General features: G+C 39.2%; 1 protein-coding gene across 14 annotated transcripts in view; it reads right to left on the reverse strand.

Annotated features, from left to right (window-relative positions):
• Positions 1 to 16,000: 16,000 nt before the first annotated feature.
• LOC124861568 (dedicator of cytokinesis protein 9-like) overlaps positions 16,001 to 21,685 on the reverse strand; it is an 88,387-nt gene continuing 82,702 nt past the window's right edge. For 13 of the 14 annotated variants that reach the window (XM_047355385.1, XM_047355393.1, XM_047355391.1 and 10 more), the window contains 6 exons: positions 20,798 to 20,944; positions 20,110 to 20,320; positions 18,992 to 19,182; positions 18,818 to 18,918; positions 18,364 to 18,502; positions 16,001 to 16,984 (listed from right to left, as the gene is read on the reverse strand). In XM_047355385.1, the coding sequence (XP_047211341.1) occupies positions 16,871 to 16,984; positions 18,364 to 18,502; positions 18,818 to 18,918; positions 18,992 to 19,182; positions 20,110 to 20,320; positions 20,798 to 20,944 (903 nt within the window). In that variant the 3' untranslated portion in view covers positions 16,001 to 16,870. Of the gene's footprint in view, positions 16,985 to 18,069; positions 18,078 to 18,363; positions 18,503 to 18,817; positions 18,919 to 18,991; positions 19,183 to 20,109; positions 20,321 to 20,797; positions 20,945 to 21,685 lie in introns of all 14 variants that reach the window. The other variant, XM_047355389.1, reaches the window with a different exon arrangement.

Consider the following 21,685-nt stretch of genomic DNA (forward strand, 5'->3'; position numbering starts at 1 on the left):
AACATTGTATCCTGAAGGTGGTGCCATGTATCAGGATGACAATGCACCAATACACACAGCAAGACTGGTGAAAGATTGGTTTTGATGAACATGAAAGTGAAGTTGAACATCTCCCATGGTCTGCACAGTCACCATCTAAATATTATTGAGCCACTTTGGGGTGTTTTGGAGGAGCGAGTCAGGAAACGTTTTCCTCCACCAGTATCACGTAGTGACCTGGCCACTATCCTGCAAGAAGAATGGCTTAAAATCCCTCTGACCACTGTGCAGGACTTGTATATGTCATTCCCAAGACGAATTGACGCAGTATTGGCCGCAAAAGGAGGCCCTACACCATACTAATAAATGATTGTGGTCTAAAACCAGGTGTTTCAGTTTCATTGTCCAACCCCTGTATTCTCATTGAATACTTTGTTCTGTATAAAGTTGAATGTGCTGACAACAAAATCACACAAAAATCATCAATCGAAATCAAATTTATTAACCAATGGAGGCCTGGATTTGGAGTCACACACAAAATTAAAGTGGAAAAACACACTACAGGCTGATCCAACTTTGATGTAATGTCCTTAAAACAAGTCAAAATGAGGCTCAGTATTGTGTGTGGCCTCCACGTGTCTGTATGACCTCCCTACAACGCCTGGGCATGCTCCTGATGAGATGGTGGATGGTCTCCTGAGGGATCTCCTCCCAGACCTGGACTAAAGCATCCACCAACTCCTGGACAGTCTGTGGTGCAACATGACGTTTGTGGATGGAGCAAGACATGATGTCCCAGATGTGCTCAATCGGATTCAGGTCTGGGGAACGGGCGGGCCAGTCCATAGCTTCAATGTCTTCATCTTGCAGGAACTTCTGACACACTCCAGCCACATGAGGTCTAGCATTGTCCTGCATTAGGAGGAACCCAGGGCCAACCGCACCGGCCTATGGTCTAACAAGGGATCTGGGGATCTCATCTCGGTACCTAATGGCAGTCAGACTACCTCTGGCGAGCACATGGAGGGCCGTGCAGCCCTCCAAAGAAAGGCCACCCTACACCATTACTGACCCACTGCCAAACTGGTCATGCTGAAGGATGTTGCAGGCAGCAGATCGCTCTCCACGGTGTCTCCAGACTGTCACGTCTGTCACATGTGCTCAGTGTGAACCTGCTTTCATCTGTGAAGAGCACAGGGCACCAGTGGCAAATTTGCCAATCCTGGTGTTCTCTGGCAAATGCCAAGCGTCCTGCACGGTGTTGGGCTGTGAGCACAACCCCCATTTGTGGACGTCGGGCCCTCATACCATCCTCATGGAGTCGGTTTCTAACCGTTTTTGCAGACACATGCACATTTGTGGCCTGCTGGAGGTCATTTTGCAGGGCTCTGGCAGTGCTCCTACTGTTCCTCCTTGCACAAAGGCGGAGGTTGCGGTACTGCTGCTGGGTTGTTGACCTCCTACGGCCTCCTCCACATCTCCTGGTGTACTAGCCTGCTTCCTGGTTCTGCCTCCAGGCTCTGGACACTATGCTGACAGACACAGCAAACCTTCTTGCCACAGCTCGCTTGATGTGCCATCCTGGATGAGCTGCACTACCTGAGCCACTTGTGTGGGTTGTAGAGTCCGTCTCATGCTACCACGAGTGTGAAAGCACCACCAACATTCAAAAGTGACCAAAACATCAGCCAGAAAGCATAGGTACTGAAAAGTGGTCTGTGGTCCAACCTGCAGAACCACTCCTTTATTGAGTGTGTCTTGCTAATCACCAAAGATTTCCCCATGTTGTCTATTCCATTTGCACAACAGCATGTGAAATTGATTGTCAATCAGTGTTGCTTCCTAAGTGGACAGTTTGATTTCACATAAGTTTCATTTACTTGGAGTTATATTGTGTTGTTTAAGTGTTCCCTTTATTTTTTTGAGTAGTGTATATTTCTGCAGATGTAGAAGCAGTCTTCTAGTATCTTGTATTCCCTTCATCCTTCTCTCCCTTTATCCTTTTGATTTCAGTCTCCGTGTCCATTGCAATTAAAATGATCCCAAAGCAATGGATATATATATATATATATATATATATATATATATATACATATATATATATATATATATATATATATATGTACTGTATATATCAAGCAGAGCATTATAGCATAAGCTTTAATGTTCCACTTGTAAAAGTAAATTGGTTTCAGTCTCCGTGTCCATTGCAATTAAAATGATCCCAAAGCAGTTTCCAATAAACTTTTTATCAATCAAGCAGAGCTTTAACTTTATTTAATTCATAAGCTTTAATGCTTCACTTGTAAAAGTAAATTTGTTGGGCTTCTGCATGTAAAAAAAAAAAATTAGGGTCAGCCAGGGTCTGAAGTCTGAAGACATGGTTGTCAGCCGGAAAATACATTTATTAATAATAATAATAATAACAATAATAATATTCATGTAAAAATAATGTTGATAATAGCAATAATAATATTGTACGCAGCTCTAAATTAAATCAGGGAGTGACTCCTATGAATGATTACCTTCTTTTTCAAGGTGGCTACGCTGTCTAATTCACCAGGCAATGAGGAAGTAATACTATGAACAAGAGAATCAATTTGTGAAAGGAGAGAAACATTACTACTGCCCTCCACTGAGTTTTTCTGTGATACTGAGGAAATTAAAAATGGAACAGATTCTTTGAAGGTTGTTACAGCATTGTCCGATAATGATCTACTATAGTGAAAAATTCTTTTAGGTGTGGAGTACTAGTTAAATTAAATTCAAAAATAGTCAGACAGGGCAGAGTTATAAGGAAATACTGTTATTTCTTTACACACAATGCCATATGTCAGCACAACGTCCAGAGAATGAAGACAAAGGTGGGTAGGTTTGTTACTGTTTTGAGTCTAAGATAGCATTAAAGACTGTATTCAGGCAATTACTTTCAGTGTCAACATGAATGTTAAAATCTCCCACTATAATGTGCTTATCTGTATTTAACACTACATCAGATAGGAAGTCTGAGAACTGATCTAAAAATTGAGAATAAGGACTTGGTGGGCGATTCCACAACAAACAGTAGTGGTTTTAGTGCTTTGCAATTTGGATGAAGAAAACTAAGGATTAAATATTTAAAAGAGTTGGAGTTTTTAATGAGTCGGGACTAACCAACAAATAGAACTGAAAGATGATTGCTACTCCTCCTCCTCTTCCAGTATACAGAGGTACAGTATGGGAAATGTTTTATTTTTAGAAGGAGTTGACTCATTTATGCTAACATAATCCTCTTGCTGCAGCCAGGTATCTGTGAGACAAAATAAATCAATCTGATTGTCACAAATCAACTTCAACAAAGTTTTTGAAGAAAGAGATCATATTTTCAATAAGCCACATTTAATTATTTTATTTTTCTTTTCAGTCTGAGTTAAGTTTATTTTTATGAGATTTGCATGGTCTCTATGGTAGCATTTTTACAGGATATTAAACTGTATCCATTAAATGTAAACAGTCACAAGTTAGTCAAGTCATGTAAATATGATTATTTACACAGCAAGATAACAACTGAACCTTGAGATGATGTGGACAGAAGAGTAATAACCCCCCTCCTCCCTTAACCATATCTGATAAAATTACAGAGGCTGGCAGAAACGTGATACTTTGTAATCAACAAAACAAGCAGTAATAACAAGGAAAATGTTGCTGGCTTTAAATTCCTTAATATGTTTCAGTTATGAGCAGTGTCTGAGACATAGTTGCATCATCATTATCAACAAATGCTGATCAATGCAGGACTTACTGGTTAGTACTCTGTGCCTTTTGTACTGCTCCTCCACACCCCTTGCTTCTTGCCGGAAACAGTAATTGGCGTCTTAAACACAAAGCATCAGATGTTGTGGCTCTTCTCGAAGTCAGTCTTTTTGTCATACAGCTCCTTGTTGCCTAGGTAAGGCATTATGTAAGTTGCCTGTATGTAGGCATACTTTAAATCCAGGACTTTAGGGTTAACCTGTGGTTGCAAAAGTTAAAAAAATATTTGTTAGCTTGGTTTAACAAAATCTGTTTGAGAACGCTATGATTTCGTTATGTGTCCGACCATCCAAACAGTGGAAATGGTTCTTGCAACAATCGGGGTCAACTTGCCAGTTCATACCCTGAGAATGTAATTGCCATCTGGTCAATAAATCCATTCCGTACCTGTGTACTGTACGAGTCACACAACCACATTTCAAAAAAGAAGATCATGAGTTAAATATTAAAAAAGAAAAAAATTGTTAGTTTTCAGATGGGGTAGAACTCAAGCATCAGGCCATTATGAACTGGTGCGTGTTCCTCTTAAAACATCATATGATTCCATTTCGTACCTAAAAAAATCCGATATAAAAAAAAACTAAAATACAAATACAAATTGGAAAAGAGGTGAAATCACTGTTTGTTGATGAGCTGCACATTTACTAAACATTCCCCAGGCGGGTAAGAATTGAAGCATGGTTGGTAAAAAACGTCCTGTGGCAAACAGCTCCATTTTATACACAACAAAGTCAGGTACAAAACAACCAAAACGGCAGAGGGACAAATTAAATGGTATCTTGAAACAACTGATTTAATGTTTGTCTGTCTGTTAGCTTATCATGTTGACAGACGAACTGCATGCTTTCAAAACGTAACCCTGGTCGGCACAAATTGTCCTGTGGCAGCCCCGGCCTAAGTCAGGTATGAAAAGACCAAAGCTACAAAAGTAGAAAATAGCAAAGGACCAAAATGGCCAGCACCCTAAAGCAGCTGATTTAATGTTTATGTGTTAGCTCATGTTGAAGGATGGCCTGCACCTTTATGTTTATCTTCATGGACAACATGGACAGTAACAGCTCAATTTCCCCAAACCTGTTTACCTACTTGTGACACACTTTATTTATCTTAAATCACCTTATCCTCTTCATTCCTAGGTTTCAAGGAAGTCTGATAAAGCTGTAATAAATGCTTAATTATATTACTGATATGATAAAGTTATCCTATAAGTGACCAGGTTAGCTTAGTCTTCTGTTCTGACAAACTGTTTTTCAAACAAACTTTATTTGTACAAATAACATAACAACGAATGTTGAACAGAGTGTAACCATGACAGCACAAAAAAAGAGGGGAACAGAATAAATTAAACAAAAAGAGTCAATATAACAAAGCATTGTAAGATATCAAAAATTAAATTGCATTTAAAATAAAATTGGTGCCAAAGAATCATATATAAAAATAAATTAAGACAAAACATTGTCCAAAATCTTATATTGGGAGCAAGCCAATCTAGTTCTTTTTTCCTAGTTGAAAATCAAAAAACCTTCAAAAATTGGGGTTCTCTTCAAAAATTTACATTTATGTATGTGAAACTTGGCTTGAAAGATTAATGAATTAATAAGGAAAACATTCATAATCATTTTGTGTCTTTGATTAAATCCAAATAGAGAATTTTTCCAGTGTATTTGAAAATTGGTGATTATTTTGGACTCAACATAGTTACATAGTTCCATGGTATATTGGCAACTATGTTGCCAATATACTTTGGAATGAGGACGCAACAGAACATATGAGTGACAGGTTCTGGAGAAAGATCACAGAAAGTACAGTTTACAATAACGTCAGAATTAAACGTCTTGAGATAGACTTTAGCAGGGTAAATTCTATGTATGAGTTTAAAGCACACTTCTTTTACCCTGTTAGTGAGGAGAAAATTATTTGGCAGCAGCCAAGTATGTTTCAAAGACACATAACCCACAAAACGATTCCAATATGAAATGACAGCTGTTGTATAGGTCACATCCCTCTGGACGAGATATCTAATTGTTTTATTGTTGTTACTAAGAAGAGTTCAGACATATTTTGCCAACAGGAGAATGTATGGGAGTAAGAGTAGGAGGTTTTTACACATAAAATTGAATAGCAATTTATCAATTTCTTTCTCACTCTTTTTGTCCAGATCTAAGGCCTGTGCAACATAGGTAAGCCTGAAAATGCCTTTAAGTCAAGTCAAGTTTATTTATATAGCGTTTTCAGCAACAAGGCACTCAAGGCGCTGTAGATACCTTCACCTTACTAAGTAGAGTACAACCACACAATGAAAAATTCCTTGCCATCCACTGATTAGGTCTTTTTCGAGTTTTTTTATTTTTTATTAAGGGGTTAAAATTTAGGGAACTTCTCCTTTCTTGATCCCTAGGCTAACATTAACTTAGTCCATCTATAATATAAATGGCCGCTATTTTGGTGCCTCCTATGAAGATGGTCACAGGGTTAGGGGTAGGGTCAGGGTCAGGCCATAGAAATGAATTAAAATAATGGAAGTTAAGGGAAGTCTATGCAAAGCCCTCACAATGGCAGTAAAACAGGGATATGTGTGTGTGTGTATCTGTTTTTGTTACATTATGGAGGCCCATTTTCTGAAAATACACTACGTTGTGAGGACCAACTGCTCCTTGTGGGGACGAAAGCCTGGTCTCCATGGGGGGAAATGCTGTTGTTGGATTCGGGATTTGGTTTAGGACAAAGTTATGAATTAAGTTTAAGTTAAGTATGTACTAGTAATCAGGGCTTGACATTAATGTTTTTGCTCACCAGCCACTGTGGCTAGTGGTTTTCCAAAGTTACCAGCCACTCAGCATTTTCACAGGCCACAATGTTGTTGTTGAAAATTTATGATTAATATTATTAAAGCTGACTATAGCGTGCTAAAGTTTACTTGAACCAGATTTACAACATTTGTTTATGTAAATGATGCTTTTACACAATCATATCAAGACTACATAAAATATTTACCACCTCAGGTCATTATCAAGCATTCAGCTCCGATAAGGTTCTGTGCCGGGGCGTTTTTCGGGTCTAAAAACATTGAGGGGTTTAGCCCAAACCCAAAATGTTTATATTTCCATAAGACAGTTTATGAGTAATTTAAAGTTAAAATAACATAGGACATATTGTACCAGTTCTCTGTCTCAGCTGGGTTTACACTGAATGTAAGTTATTGTGAATCAAACAAAAAAGGTTTACAATAATTGAACTTGTTTTTTATTTTTGTTAGAAGCTGAATGAAGGATAAGAAGAAACAGAGTTTAGGACTGATGAAAAACCATTTTGCTGTAGCAAATAATTACACATTTTGAGGTATTTAAAAAAAAAACGTAATCTGAATTTTTAACGACAAAACTTTTTCTTAAACTCAGAGATTCTTCATTTGTCATCTACATAAATTAATTTAAACATTACACTCTCATCAAAGTGTTCCACTCCTAAGGCTCCATTGTCTTAATTTCTTACATTTCAAAAAAGGAAACTGGTATAAAGTGGATTTTTATTAAATCTTGGTCAAATGGTAAAACACATTAATTTAATTTAATTATGACAAGAGCTTTCAAAACATTTCATTAAAATTGTTCCTTCTTTTATGAACCTGTTCTCTTTTATCGCCATCTTTTCAGCCCTTCGTTCAACTTCTGAAGAAATTTGGCCTGCCAAAAATAATAAATGAAACATTTTTCAACACAGTCTTTTGTTCTGCACTGAACATGTGAGACATTAGTGCAGTTCTTACTATTAAACACTTTGAGAGGAAAGGGTGTTAAGTTGTGGTGTTTAAAATATAGCATAGAGCCTCAACCTGGACCTTATCGGTACTGATATCACAGTTATTAATAACTTTAGACATATGGTATGTAAGTCTCACTGTCAGTAAAACTGTATCCTTATTTAATTAATTTAGTTTATATAATATTACATGTGTAATTCAGAAAAATAAAATAGTTAACTAATCAATGGTCCATCTGTGATTAATTGCTATGATTTATTTCTTAATTATGCTGCATCTTTAAAGCCAGAGCTGTATGTTTAGAATCAGCACAGAAGATATGAAAGAGAAGAGGGAGGTTTACTTTTGCTCTTTCTACTACGTCTTACTGGAACCAGGAAATATTTTCCTGGTTTACTAAGCAAAATTTTTCTGTCTACATGTAGAACTAGGCTATAAGACTGGCTGCTGCAATGAGATGCAATGTGTTTATCTGAAGGACTTTTAATGTGTTCAGCTACGTTAGGATTAAATGCTTGTATTTTGACTGAAGTAAAGGACCAGATATTTTCACATCATGATGCAAATCCCGCTAGAATGCTGGATTAATAAGTGACTAGCTGTAATTTACAATTAGCCCATTCTGGGTCAGCATTCAGATTTTACCGCTGTCTTCAGCCTGGGTTATACCGCTCTGCTGCCACCTGTTCCTGTACACACACACGCACCAGCCTCCCACTCTCTGGTTGGCTCCGCGGTTGCTCTGAAATGAACCTTGCTTGAGGCGCTTAGTGTAACTCTTCCGGTAATGAACGAGGCAGGTCGACGGCCCTGGAGTGAACTGCTGTTCTGGACTTTTCCAGAATGGAGTCTGTCTCTCCCAGTGCGCGTAGTTGCGCATTTGTGGTGCAGTGAGTGCGCAAATAAGTATTAAATAAGTGTTAATGTCAAGCCCTGCTAGTAATAGTTAGGTTTAGTGTGTGTCTGTGTGTGGGCATGCATGTCCTAGTGAAGACATGCATGCTGTAGAACTGTAGATCTCTGCAGTTCATCCAGAGTGATCATGGGCCTCTAGGCTGCATCTCTGATCAGTCTTCTCCTTGTTCAAGATGAACGTTTAGAGGGACGGCCGGGTCTTGGTAGATTTGCAGTGGTCTGATACTCCTTCCATTTCAATATGATTGCTTGCACAGTGCTCCTTGGGATGTTTAAAGCTTGGGAAATCTTTTTGTATCCAAATCCGGCTTTAAACTTCTCCACAACAGTACAGGTCCTTCTCAATATATTAGCATATTGTGATAAAGTTCATTATTTTCCATAATGTCATGATGAAAATTTAACATTCATATATTTTAGATTCATTGCACACTAACTGAAATATTTCAGGTCTTTTATTGTCTTAATACGGATGATTTTGGCATACAGCTCATGAAAACCCAAAATTCCTATCTCACAAAATTAGCATATTTCATCCGACCAATAAAAGAAAAGTGTTTTTAATACAAAAAACGTCAACCTTCAAATAATCATGTACAGTTATGCACTCAATACTTGGTCAGGAATCCTTTTGCAGAAATGACTGCTTCAATGCGGCGTGGCATGGAGGCAATCAGCCTGTGGCACTGCTGAGGTCTTATGGAGGCCCAGGATGCTTCGATAGCGGCCTTTAGCTCATCCAGAGTGTTGGGTCTTGAGTCTCTCAACGTTCTCTTCACAATATCCCACAGATTCTCTATGGGGTTCAGGTCAGGAGAGTTGGCAGGCCAATTGAGCACAGTGATACCATGGTCAGTAAACCATTTACCAGTGGTTTTGGCACTGGGAGCAGGTGCCAGGTCGTGCTGAAAAATGAAATCTTCATCTCCATAAAGCTTTTCAGCAGATGGAAGCATGAAGTGCTCCAAAATCTCCTGATAGCTAGCTGCATTGACCCTGCCCTTGATAAAACACAGTGGACCAACACCAGCAGCTGACACGGCACCCCAGACCATCACTGACTGTGGGTACTTGACACTGGACTTCTGGCATTTTGGCATTTCCTTCTCCCCAGTCTTCCTCCAGACTCTGGCACCTTGATTTCCGAATGACATGCAGAATTTGCTTTCATCTGAAAAAAGTACTTTGAACCACTGAGCAACAGTCCAGTACTGCTTCTCTGTAGCCCAGGTCAGGCGCTTCTGCCGCTGTTTCTGGTTCAAAAGTGGCTTGACCTGGGGAATGCGGCACCTGTAGCCCATTTCCTGCACACGCCTGTGCACGGTGGCTCTGAATGTTTCTACTCCAGACTCAGTCCACTGCTTCCGCAGGTCCCCCAAGGTCTGGAATCGGCCCTTCTCCACAATCTTCCTCAGGGTCCGGTCACCTCTTCTCGTTGTGCAGCGTTTTCTGCCACACTTTTTCCTTCCCACAGACTTCCCACTGAGGTGCCTTGATACAGCACTCTGGGAACAGCCTATTCGTTCAGAAATTTCTTTCTGTGTCTTACCCTCTTGCTTGAGGGTGTCAATAGTGGCCTTCTGGACAGCAGTCAGGTCGGCAGTCTTACCCATGATTGGGGTTTTGAGTGATGAACCAGGCTTGGAGTTTTAAAGGCCTCAGGAATCTTCTGCAGGTGTTTAGAGTTAACTCGTTGATTCAGATGATTAGGTTCATAGCTCATTTAGAGACCCTTTTAATGATATGCTAATTTTGTGAGATAGGAATTTTGGGTTTTTTCATGAACTGTATGCCAAAATCATCCGTATTAAGACAATAAAAGACCTGAAATATTTCAGTTAGTGTGCAATGAATCTAAAATATATGAATGTTAAATTTTCATCATGACATTATGGAAAATAATGAACTTTATCTCAATATGCTAATATTTAGAGAAGGACCTGTATCTTGGACCTGCCTGGTGTGTTCCTTGGTCTTCATGATGCTCTCTGTGCTTTGAACAGAACCCTGAGACTATCACAGAGCAGGTGCATTTATACGGAGACTTGATTACACACAGGTGGATTCTATTGATCATCATCAGTCATTTGGGACAACATTGGATCATTCAGAGATCCTCACTGAACTTCTGGAGTGAGTTTGCTGCTCTGAAAGTAAAGGGGCCGAATAATATTGCACTCCCCACTTTTCAGTTTTTTATTTGTTAAAAATGTTTGACACATCCAATAAATTTCATTCCACTTCACGATTGTGTCCCACTTGTTGTTGATTCTTCACAAAAAATTAGAATTTTACATCTTTATGTTTGAAGCCTGAAATGTGGCAAGAGGTTGATTAGTTCAAGGGGGCCAAGTACTTTCACAAGGCACTGTAGATGGCATCAAGAGAAGAGAACATTATGTGGAAATATTGAAGCAATGTCTCAAAACATCAGGTATAAAGTTAAAGGGGTGGGTACTAAAATAAAATAATCAATGATTATGATCACAAAGGAGCACATAATTACCCAGTCACAAATTGTAGTCAAATCTAGCACTGTGCAAACATTTAAAATGACTTGCAAAATAACAGAGGTGAGTACAAATTCCCTTCAACTCCATGCTGCCTTCATCATTCCAACATTAGGATCTGCAACCCTAATCACACACAAAACAAAAGAAAACCCTCTGCACAAAGACACGATTTCTGCACTCAGCAGCTACTTTTATTTATATTATTAGTTTTTCAGCTGTGTTATTTTTGTGCCATAAATGCACACACCATATAATGGAGCCTGACCCTTCCCCTTATGCTCAGCGATCAGTTGCACCTGGTCAGCACATTCTCTGTCTCTGTTTTATTCCGGTTAGTTATTATATGTCCAAGGTAAGTGACCAAGATCGCTCAATAATGTAAAGAACCAAAGGGGAGACTAGATGAGAAGATGACACAACATTGGGCAAATTACCATTATAAAATCCATAAACCTTCTAGCCCACGTTAAATTTTCTTAAGGAAAGGACCTTAGGCTAAACTATGTTGAAAAAATACTAATACTCCTTAAACATTTTTAAATTTGTGCACATTTTAAACAACTTCATTGTATGAGATTTTTATTTTTATGTGATAGACCAAAACATATGGAAGGAAAACAATGCATAGTTTTCACAATTTTTCACAAAAAGAGTCAAAAGTGTATTTATTGTTGTTGTCCTGCTAGAAGGTGAACTTTTCACCTAAGTCATTTTGCTGCCTCTAACGGTTTTTCTTCCAGTACTCCCCTGCAGTTAGCTCCATCTATGTTCCCTTTAATTCTGAAAAGCTTCCCTGTCCCTGCAGATTATTAATATCCCTACAACAAGATACTGACACCAACATGTGGGGAGGATGTGTTCAGGGCAATGTGAGTAAAAATAGAAGAAATCTGTAAGGTGCAAAACACTTTTTCACAGCACTGAATACAGGAACAAGCAGTGACAAGTCATAGTACAAAATGTACAGATCTTCTAACAAGTCTATGACTTATGAATGAGTCTATAAATCAGGACATTAAGATAAGCAATCTGCTGCATCAAATAATCCAGCGCTCTTATAAAAGGGGTAATCAAAGCATGGTTTGAACGTTTCTCTGGGGTCAACAGAGAAGCTACCAGAGAGTTCCAAGGAGAGACCCTGTCTCTAACAACGTTGGGTTAAGCGGTCTTCCCCGCAACCTGGAGAAAAAGGTTTTGGAACCGCAGTACTGCACGCTGGTGCAGCCAAACCCTACTGCTACTGGGAGTAGCTGCCACTTTCCTTGGTTCTGTGATCATGAGGCTGGACCGAACCAGACAACTTCGCTCCTCATCTCGTTGTCGTAAAATATCTTTTCTTCAGAACAGTTCACGTAAGAGGTGGTGTTTGGGCAGAGAAAATTAGTATAGGATGAAAAAATTTAAATACTGTTTATTTCATGATGTTTGCCTGTGTTTATGTTGAGAAAACTCAGCTACCCAAGTGCTAGGAGGCTAATGTGAACAGACATTTCAGCCTGCGGCCAGGTTTTTCTTAAGACAAACTTTATTTAAAGGGTGGTTTTAAACACAGATCAGCCATAACGTGGCGTCAGCGCTCATGTGGACATTAAGGTATATTAATGGTATTTTAAGGTCAATGGTTGATTATAAAGGAGTGGTAAACAAGTTTTAGCTCCAACCACTAACGCCTGATGCTCACACCAGTCAAGTCAGAGGTTTACACGTGATTCGTTGCCATCTTATGAGTCTATAGGCGTTCCTCGTCACCATTCTAGCAGTTCGTTACCCAGGTGATGGCTAATTAAGAACTGTTCAGAAAGATTACTTGTTTCCAATCTACAAAATAATATGTCCCTAAATATTATTTTACTAAATGTGATAAATAATTAAACACAATAAAGAATCATTTATCCAGAAAGGTTGTTGGTACTCATTCCAGATAATATTTCCTTAAATATTATTTTACTAAATAAGCACGGCTAATTAAACACCATTAAGACCTAATTATCCAAAAGGTTGTTTTAGTCAGCAAATAATTCTTTAAAATAATATTTTATTAAAACAATTATTTACCTGCCATTCTGATCTTGCATTGTGAATGGTTGATTAAAGGTAAACCAATTATTGTTCCTAACTAGTTCTAAGACTAATCTAACCTCATTTCCAGGTTCCTCAAGATATACCTTGGTTCTGAAACATAAATAAATGGTTGAATGGTAATGTTGAATCACCTTTTTGGTGTCCAACCTCGGCTTCAGGAGGAGCAGTGTGGTTTTCGTCCTGGCCCTTGAACACTGGACTAGCTCTATAACCTTTACATGGTGCTCGAGGGTTCATGGGAATTTGCACAACCGGTCCACATGTGTTTGCTGGACCTGGAGAAGGCATTCGACCGTGTCCCCCGTGGTGGACACTCCAGGAGTGCAGGATCCCTTTATTAAGAGCAATTCGGTCTCTGTACAAGCGGAACAAGAGTCTTGTCCACATTGCCAGCATTAAGTTGACCTGTTCCCAGTGCATGTTAGACTCTGGCATGACTGCATTTTGTAATTGGTCCTGTTCATAACTTTCATGGACAGGGTTTCTAGGTGCAGGATCAGCTCCTCTAAGTCCAAGGCCATGGTTCTCGAGCGAAAGGGTGGCCTGCCCTTGTCCAGGTTGGAGGGGAGCTCCAACAGTAACGACGACACTGTGTCGGTCTGTTGTGGTAAAGAGAGAGTTGAGCTAAAATGCAAAGCTCTTGATTTACATGTCGGTCCACGTTCCTGCCCTCACCTATGGGCATGAACTTTGAGTCATGACTGAAAGAACGAGATCCTAGATACTCGCAGCTGAAATGAGCTTCCTCCGCAGGGTGGCCAGGCACTCCCTTAGAGGTAGGGTGAGCAGCTCGGCCATCCGAGAGGATCTCTGAGTAGAGCTGCTTCCTCCACATCCAGAGGAGCCAATTGAGATGGCTCAGGCATCTATCCCCAATGCCTCCTGGATGCCTCCCTTGGGAAGTGTTCGCTGCACATCCCACCAGGAGGAGGCCCAGGACACGCTGGAGGGACTTTGTCTATCGGCTGGCCAGTGGATGCCTTGGGCTTCCCCTAGAGGGGCGGGAGGAGGTGTCTGGGGAGAGGGAAGTCTGTGCTTCTCTGCTTAGTCTGTTGCCCCCGCAACCCTGTCCGGGATAAGTGGAAGATGATGAGTACAAGTAGAACAAGTAGAAGAAGTACAAGTAGAACAAGAATGAGTGTCCACAGGGTCTAAGATATATTGACCATTTTTCCAGGAGAATATTTGTGGGGTCAGATACCCATGTTGGATGAACCGGCCTGGTTTGCAGACCAGTCAAGTTCCAAACCCGGGTGTCCTTGTGCTTATGCACATTGCCTTTGTTTACTGCTGCACATCTTAATGAGACTGGAAGGTTCCATTCCTAAGCATAAAACTGTCCAAAATGTCTCAGCATATTGCTGCATTAAAATTTTCTTTTTCTGGATCTAAGGAGCCAAGTTTTATGCCTCTTTTCCACTGGCTCGTTTTAGCCGGCACGGCTCTGCACCACTCAGTTTCGCTCTACTCGGTACGGTATCTGTTGTGTTTCCACTGACCCCCCAACGGCAGAAGCTTGGCGACTGAAGCTTCGCCTCCACCCGTGAGTGTAGAGCTGTGCTGCTATTAATGTTACTGTGTTACACGGTACATGGTGGAGCAGTAGGTAGCACTGTTGCCTTGCAGCAAAAAGGTCCTGGGTTCGACTCCTGGCCGGGGGTCTTTCTGCATGGAGTTTGCATGTTCTCCCCATGCATGCGTGGCTTCTCACCGGGTACTCCTGCTTCCTCCCACAGTCCAAAGACATGCCTGTTAGGCTAATTGGTCTCTCTAAATTGCCCTTAGGTGTGTGTGTTGCCCTGTGATGGACTGGCGACCTGTCCAGGGTGTACCCTGCTTCCTGCCCATAGACTGCTGGAGATAGGCACCAGCTTCCCTGTGACCCACTATGGAATAAGCAGTAGAAAATGACTGACTGACAGAGACATAAATAAACTAAATACTAATAACATTTTTATTATTGTATATACAAGAATGTCTTATTTATGTTTTTATGTCTAAAATGATCCATTGGGATAATTATCTGGACCACAGCCCAGCCAGAACTTTATAAAATAAGGCTCAGGGGTTCTGATGTTAGGGGGTGTGGCAGGAGAAGCAGAGAGGAGAGACGCTGCTGTCTGGATGGTGAAGCTGCAATGTTTGCCTGAAGAAGTTACAATTTTGGGCTTTATGAAGAAGTTTTTGTCTCAGCCATGGCAATAACAAGAACAAGGACTTAAAAGAGTAAAACCACGTGAAGTTAGTTTTAGGCTGGATATTCGTGCTCCCGGGATTCACCGGGGCTTTTCTCCCATTTGATTCGATGCAGGGAGTCTGATTACGGGCAGCTGCTGTCTGTCGGCTCCCTGCTCCTGCAGACATTGGTTCGCTAAAAGACCGTAAAAAATGTCCGAAACAAACAGGTTGTTTCATGGTGGTTTTGTTTTGTGTGTTTTGGGAGAAATGTTTGTGCCTCTGAACAGCTGATTTAATGTGTGATGAGCTGGTTTAGGATGTTATTGTAATTCAAAAAGGTGATTTGTCCTTTTTCTTTTCTGTCAGCCTTCAGGCTGGTTTATGACCCATAAATGGTAAAATTACATGTTTGACCTGCTCCGGCCACTGTGGTCCTTAATATTATTGTAGATGCTCTTGAGTATTATTAACTTTTCCCTTCACTGTCTCAACGAAAACCTTCTCATTTCTCCTTGTCCCACAGGCCAATGAGTGAACAGCAGTCGGTTCACGTCACATGTAGTCCCTACTCTGCCCCGGTCGCACCTGCTCAGGAGCAGGGACCAAAAAAGTTGGTATCGGTATGGAAAAAAACTATTATGGAAATGCTCGCAAAGCGAGCAGAGTGGAGTCGAGTAGGGCCAAATCGAGCCAGTGGAAAAGGGGCAAAAGACGCATAATCTCTGAATGCTTGATCTAGTTCCGTCAGTTTAATATTTGAAAGAAAGAGCTAGGAAAAAACTTTCATATACCAGGTTTTATTTATTTGTAAGTCTTAAACATATTTACAGGCACTGAGTAAAAATGTTTTCAATTTAATTTAGGCTCACAGATAATAAATCTATACTACAGATAAAGAAAGAGCAAAAGACACACTTGGACATCCTTGTCCTGGTTTAGATCATCTTTGGCAAGACTGATTTTTGTCCTGTAGGTAGCCTTGGTAACTGTGAAATATTGCACACACTATTCATAAAATAGGTCAAAATATTGAGATTCACTTGGCTTTAGACAGGTTATATACAGATGCATTGGCCCAAAATAGAAAATTGATTCATTTAAAAAAAATGAAATACAAAATACATCTGCTCTAACTGGGTCTTGATGAAAAATATTTTTTAAAAGTAATTCAAAAAATACTGTACAACATGATCACTAATAGGTGTACAGTTACAGCAGTAGACTTTTTCTATCTCTGCATTGTAAAGCTGTCAGTACATAACTGAGAGCCAAACCAATACTGAAGTTCTTCATGTATCATTTTGCTCTTGGAAAGGACTGACCTTTAGGTGCTTTAGACACATGAACAAGAAGAAACCAGTATGTTTTCAGTCACAGTACTGGTTGTTAAACGGTTGTTGAGACATCATGTAGATCATGTCTTTCCCACAGTTAAAACAATGCAACAAAAGAAGATCTTTCAAAGTGTAAAGCTCCACAACATAAACTAAGGTCTCCATAGGAAACAAGAAAAAAAGACAAGAATACATAGGTTTTCAGCTGGTCACATGGACCGAAATAATCCAACAGGTTTTCTGTAAATTGCCCCCAATTTACTTCTTGGGTTGTCTGTTCACTATAGGTGACGGAAGTCCCGTGAGACACAACCCACTCAGAGGATGGTGGTTGACCCATGTGAGTTGGTGCTGGATGTGCCACTGATGGCATTAAAGATACCCATAGAGTTGGACAGAGTACTCCTTGTACCATCCTCCACTGGGTTTATCTAGAAAAGAAAAAAAACGTTTCACTTTAATACATTTTATAGAATTTTCCTATTTATTTTAAATCAAATTAATTGAATACATTTCTGTCTTATGAATGAGGCAATTTATTATGAAAGTGAGGTGATAAATATATTTTAAAAGTTGTTTTAAATTTGATTTTAGCTGTACTAGGCTGAACTGTTTTCATGTAGTTAATTTGACTGGACCTTTTGGCTTTGTTGCGTCATATACTAACATCACTTAACAGCAGATATTAATTGGAGTCGACCAATTGACAATAAAAGGAGTTTTTGAGCACTTTACATATAAAATAAACTAAATAATTACATTAACTGAATTTTGTTTTTGGATATCAAAGTCTAAATAAAATACAAAATTCGAATCTAAAATAAAATTCAGTTCTCATTCAGATTTGAATTGAAATTTTTATTATAAGTAATATTCTGATTCAAACTTCAAGTTCTAAATAAAATTTTAAAAAATTTAAATTCTTATTACATTCATACTGAGATCCAAGATGAATAATAATACTATCAAACATTAAATATAATTCTTTGGCTAAAAATGTTCAAATTCAGGCATAAATGCAAAATCAATTTTACTTGAAGCCTAAAAAAGCTTAACATATTTAAAATTTTAATTTAACATTTTAATTGTAATTTAAAGCAGAATCTTAGCGTAAATTTAAAAGCTAATTTTATGGAAATTCAATATTGAATTCAAATTTAATTATACCTTGTATTTCATAAATTGACTTTCTGATTGCAAGTTCAAATTCAAACTCCAACTAATTACCACCAAAAATTAAAAATAAATTTTTTATGTTAGTTTAATTTTGTATTTCCAATTTCCAATAAAATTTAGCTTCAGCATAAAAAGTATTACATTTATACATTTTGTAAATACAATTAAATCAAATTGTTTTAGAATATTTTTTCTATCAAAATGCTGATTGATTAAAAAAGAATCTATGGAAACCAATGCATAGTAGTCAGTTTTCATAATTTGCTTCAGAGGAAAATTTTAAACACACCGTTTTATTCTTATACACACACAGTTATTTATCAAATAACAACAGCATTACCATCCAATCTGCTCAGGTGCAGCATAAAGAAAGCAGAAAGAAAGACATGGTTAGTAAGTAAAGTTAATGCAGACAGTAAAAAACATAGCAATGATACATGTTATGGTGCATCATGCTGTTGAATGTTCATGTAAACAGCAGCAACTAGGATAATCAGTTATAAATATTCCTTATTACATTCAAAACTCCACCGTTTTGGCAAAAAACATAATATCACAAAACATTGGTAAATAAAGGGTGGGAAAATGTCCTAGCATATTACATACTCTATCACTTATATTTGGTGGTTCCTACCTGTTCATGCATGATGTTTGACAGATCTCTGATCATGTTCCTGTAGTTGGCCTTCATCTCATCATGATACTCCTGCTGGTCTTCTTTAATCAGCCGTTCATTCACTCCCAATGCATGACCGCAGGTGTCCACAAACTGCCTAAAGAGGTATAGAAAAGCACATTGAATCTTCTGCACTCTCAAAATGGTTATCACCAAGGACTGCCCTGCATTTCCCTCAATTCTTCTTTCTATCAACTCTGAGCAGCTTTTCTGACCTTGCTGGAGAAAAGCATCTCCACAGCACAATGCTGCCACCACCATGTTTCTCCACACAGTTATGTGTCATTTTGTAAAGATCTATTGCATAAAATCACATTGTAATGTAACAAAATCTGTATTTTTGCAAGGCACAGTATTTAGTTTAAGAAGACCGATTTTATTTCTGGAAGGTGTTTTTGCTAGTAATCAGTACCTGAAGACTTCTTTTAGCTGTTTGACCTTGTTGTCAGGATATTTCTTGGCACTGCTGTCATCTAGAAAGGCTCTGGCATATGCAAGAGGACCTGCGTTAACCTGAAAAACATTTGAGGTCAATTGATTTACAGTCTTTTTGTCTTTTAATGTGACTATGCCTTTTCTGCCATACCTGAACACTGATGCTGCCCTGTAGCTTGAGCTGCAGCCGGATCATGTCCACCTCGGACGCTGAGCACAGCAGCTGCAGCTCGGCCACCTTAGCACTCATCTCATCTATGGCCACCTCTATGGGGCTTAGGTCGCTCTGGTGCTGGTACATGACTGCTATGCGCTTCTTAACATATGGGAAACAGTGGGTTGCTGGGTGGGTGAGAAAAAGCACTGCATTACTCAAGCAAACTGGATCTACCCGTTAACTGCTTCTATAGTGCAGAACAATTTATGTCTCTATGGTAGCATTTTTACAGGATATTAAAATGTATCCATTCAATGTAAACAGTCACAAGTTAGTCAAGTCATAAAGTGTTGATTATTTTCACAGCAAAATAACAACTGAACCTTGAGATGATGTGCAGGGCCGTTTTGTTGCATAGGAAACATAGGCAATTGCCTAGGGCGGCAACCCTGGAAAGGGCGCTGGAAGAAATTATGTTTTTTTTTTCATATTAATTATGTTTTTTTTTCTGTGCTGACAATTGTGTTGTATCTAGCACAGCAGTTAAAGTGGGTTTACATGTGGACATGGTCGTACCTAGGGATGGGTATTCAGTACTTTTATAGCTAGAAGCCGAATTCCATCGGTAGTAACGAATACCTATTCACGTAAAATCAAACGCTACCATTTTGTGGTACCTAAACGTATCAGTGTGGCCCAGAGGGAGTGAAAGAGTGGGCGATTTTCCATAACGGACATGAACACAGCATTGCACGCATCATAGCGTGATGATGTCAGACACCGCTGCCACAGTAAACAAAGCAAGCATGGCTGATAGAAAGCGCTCCAGAGGAGGGTTCCACTTTTAAAATGCGAAGCAGATTATGCTCACTAAGATATTTGTAACATGAAGTGCAAGGCCAGCGGCAGGAATACTTCTAATCTGAGGAAGCAACTGGTTAAGCACCAGATTTTTATCAGAGCTGAAGAGTGCAAAACTTTCAACAGCCTCAGATCCATGGCTACAAGTCCTACATTCGGCAGCTTCAGCATCTGTTAGCTCATCGTCGTCTGCATGCATCAAGCAAGCTGCATCATCATCATCAACAAATGCTGATCAATGCAGGACTTACTGGTTAGTACTGTGCGCCTTTTGCACTGCTCCTCCACTCCCCCTTGCTTCTTGCCTGAAACAGTGAATGGTGTCTCAAACACAAAGCGTCGGATGTTGTGGCTCTTCTCGAAGTCAGTCTTTCTGTCATACAGCTCCTTATCGTCTAGGTAAGGCATTACGTGAGTCACCTGAATGTAGGCATACTTTGAATCCAGATCTTTAGGGTTAACCTGTGGGTGCAAAAGTTAAAAAGAAGTTATAGTTTGTTTTATAGCGGAGAAAATTTGGTTATCTTGGTTTAACAAAATCTGTTGGAGAACGCTATGATTTCATTATGTGTACGAACAGGGTTTGTGGTTTCATCCAAACAGTGGACATGGTTCTTGCTACAATCAGGGTCAACTTGCCAGTTCATACATTAAGTCAGGTATGAAAGGACCAAAGCTACAAAAGTAGAAAATAGCAAATGACCAAAATGGTCACCCCCATAATGCAGCTGATTTAATGTTTATTGGTTAGCTTACGTTGAAGGATGGCCTGCACCTTTATGTTTTCCACTGCTCTCCAACAATTGGTTTCTACTAAAGTTTACCAAAACACAATGCATCTATCCTTTAGCAACAAATCTTAAAAAGACCACCGGTTGCTGTTGCCGGTGCCAACCGTATGGCCTGCAGTCAGACAGTCAAATAAACATGTGACTCCACCTTGCCAGAATCCTGAATGATCTTGACGTTCTCTGGGCCAAACTTGTCAGAGTAGAGTTTCAAAAGCCTCTGGGAAATTTCAGAGAGCGGTGTAAACTTTGGCTCCTTGTAGATGTACTCTTTTCCATCCTCATCCTCAAAAAACCCCTGCAATAGAAGCAGGAAATGTTTTGTTATAGTTTTGTCTTTATTTTTACAAATAAATCTTATTGACACATGAGGTCCCATTTTTCAGCACAATTCATTTCAAACAAACATAAAAGTAAAGGTTAACACAGACAGAGGTGTGAACTTAGGATACTGTTGCTCTGTTTGAATAATAAATTAAACTAGAAAATTTCGGAAGAAATTTAGACGGGGCCTGCCTCTTGGTGCGTTTTGCTCCGACCAGAGCTTGCTATTTTTTTTATTGTCTATGCTATTGTCTATGCTATTATCAGCTTAAAATATTACTAGTAACTCTGGAAGACTGAGGCTTTTATTTTGAAATTTTCAGTAAGCCTTATTTTAAAAGGCCAACACTGGGTGAGCTCCAACATTAGTGTGAAGCCCAGTCCTGAAAAGATCTATTGTTTAAAATGCAAAGGCTTTTATTTTGTAGAGCATGTTTTGTCTTATTTTGAAAGTCCAGCATGGTTGTCCCTTCAGGTCTGGGTTAGTTCCATTAGTTATATAGAACCTGTTTGCTATTTAAAAATCATTTTCTATGCTCTTTTCAGCTCTCAAAATCCATAGTAATTAGGGGGGGTTGAGGCTTTTATTTTGAAAGTTTCAGTAACCCATATTTCAAAGGAGCAGCATAGTCTCATTTCCAACACTGGGTGAACTCCAACAGTAGTGTAATGCCCAGTTCTGCAATGATCTATTGTTTAAAGTATAAAGGCTTTT

This window comes from Girardinichthys multiradiatus, chromosome 24 (assembly GCF_021462225.1).
Source record: "Girardinichthys multiradiatus isolate DD_20200921_A chromosome 24, DD_fGirMul_XY1, whole genome shotgun sequence".
In the NCBI taxonomy this organism is placed as follows: domain Eukaryota; kingdom Metazoa; phylum Chordata; class Actinopteri; order Cyprinodontiformes; family Goodeidae; genus Girardinichthys; species Girardinichthys multiradiatus.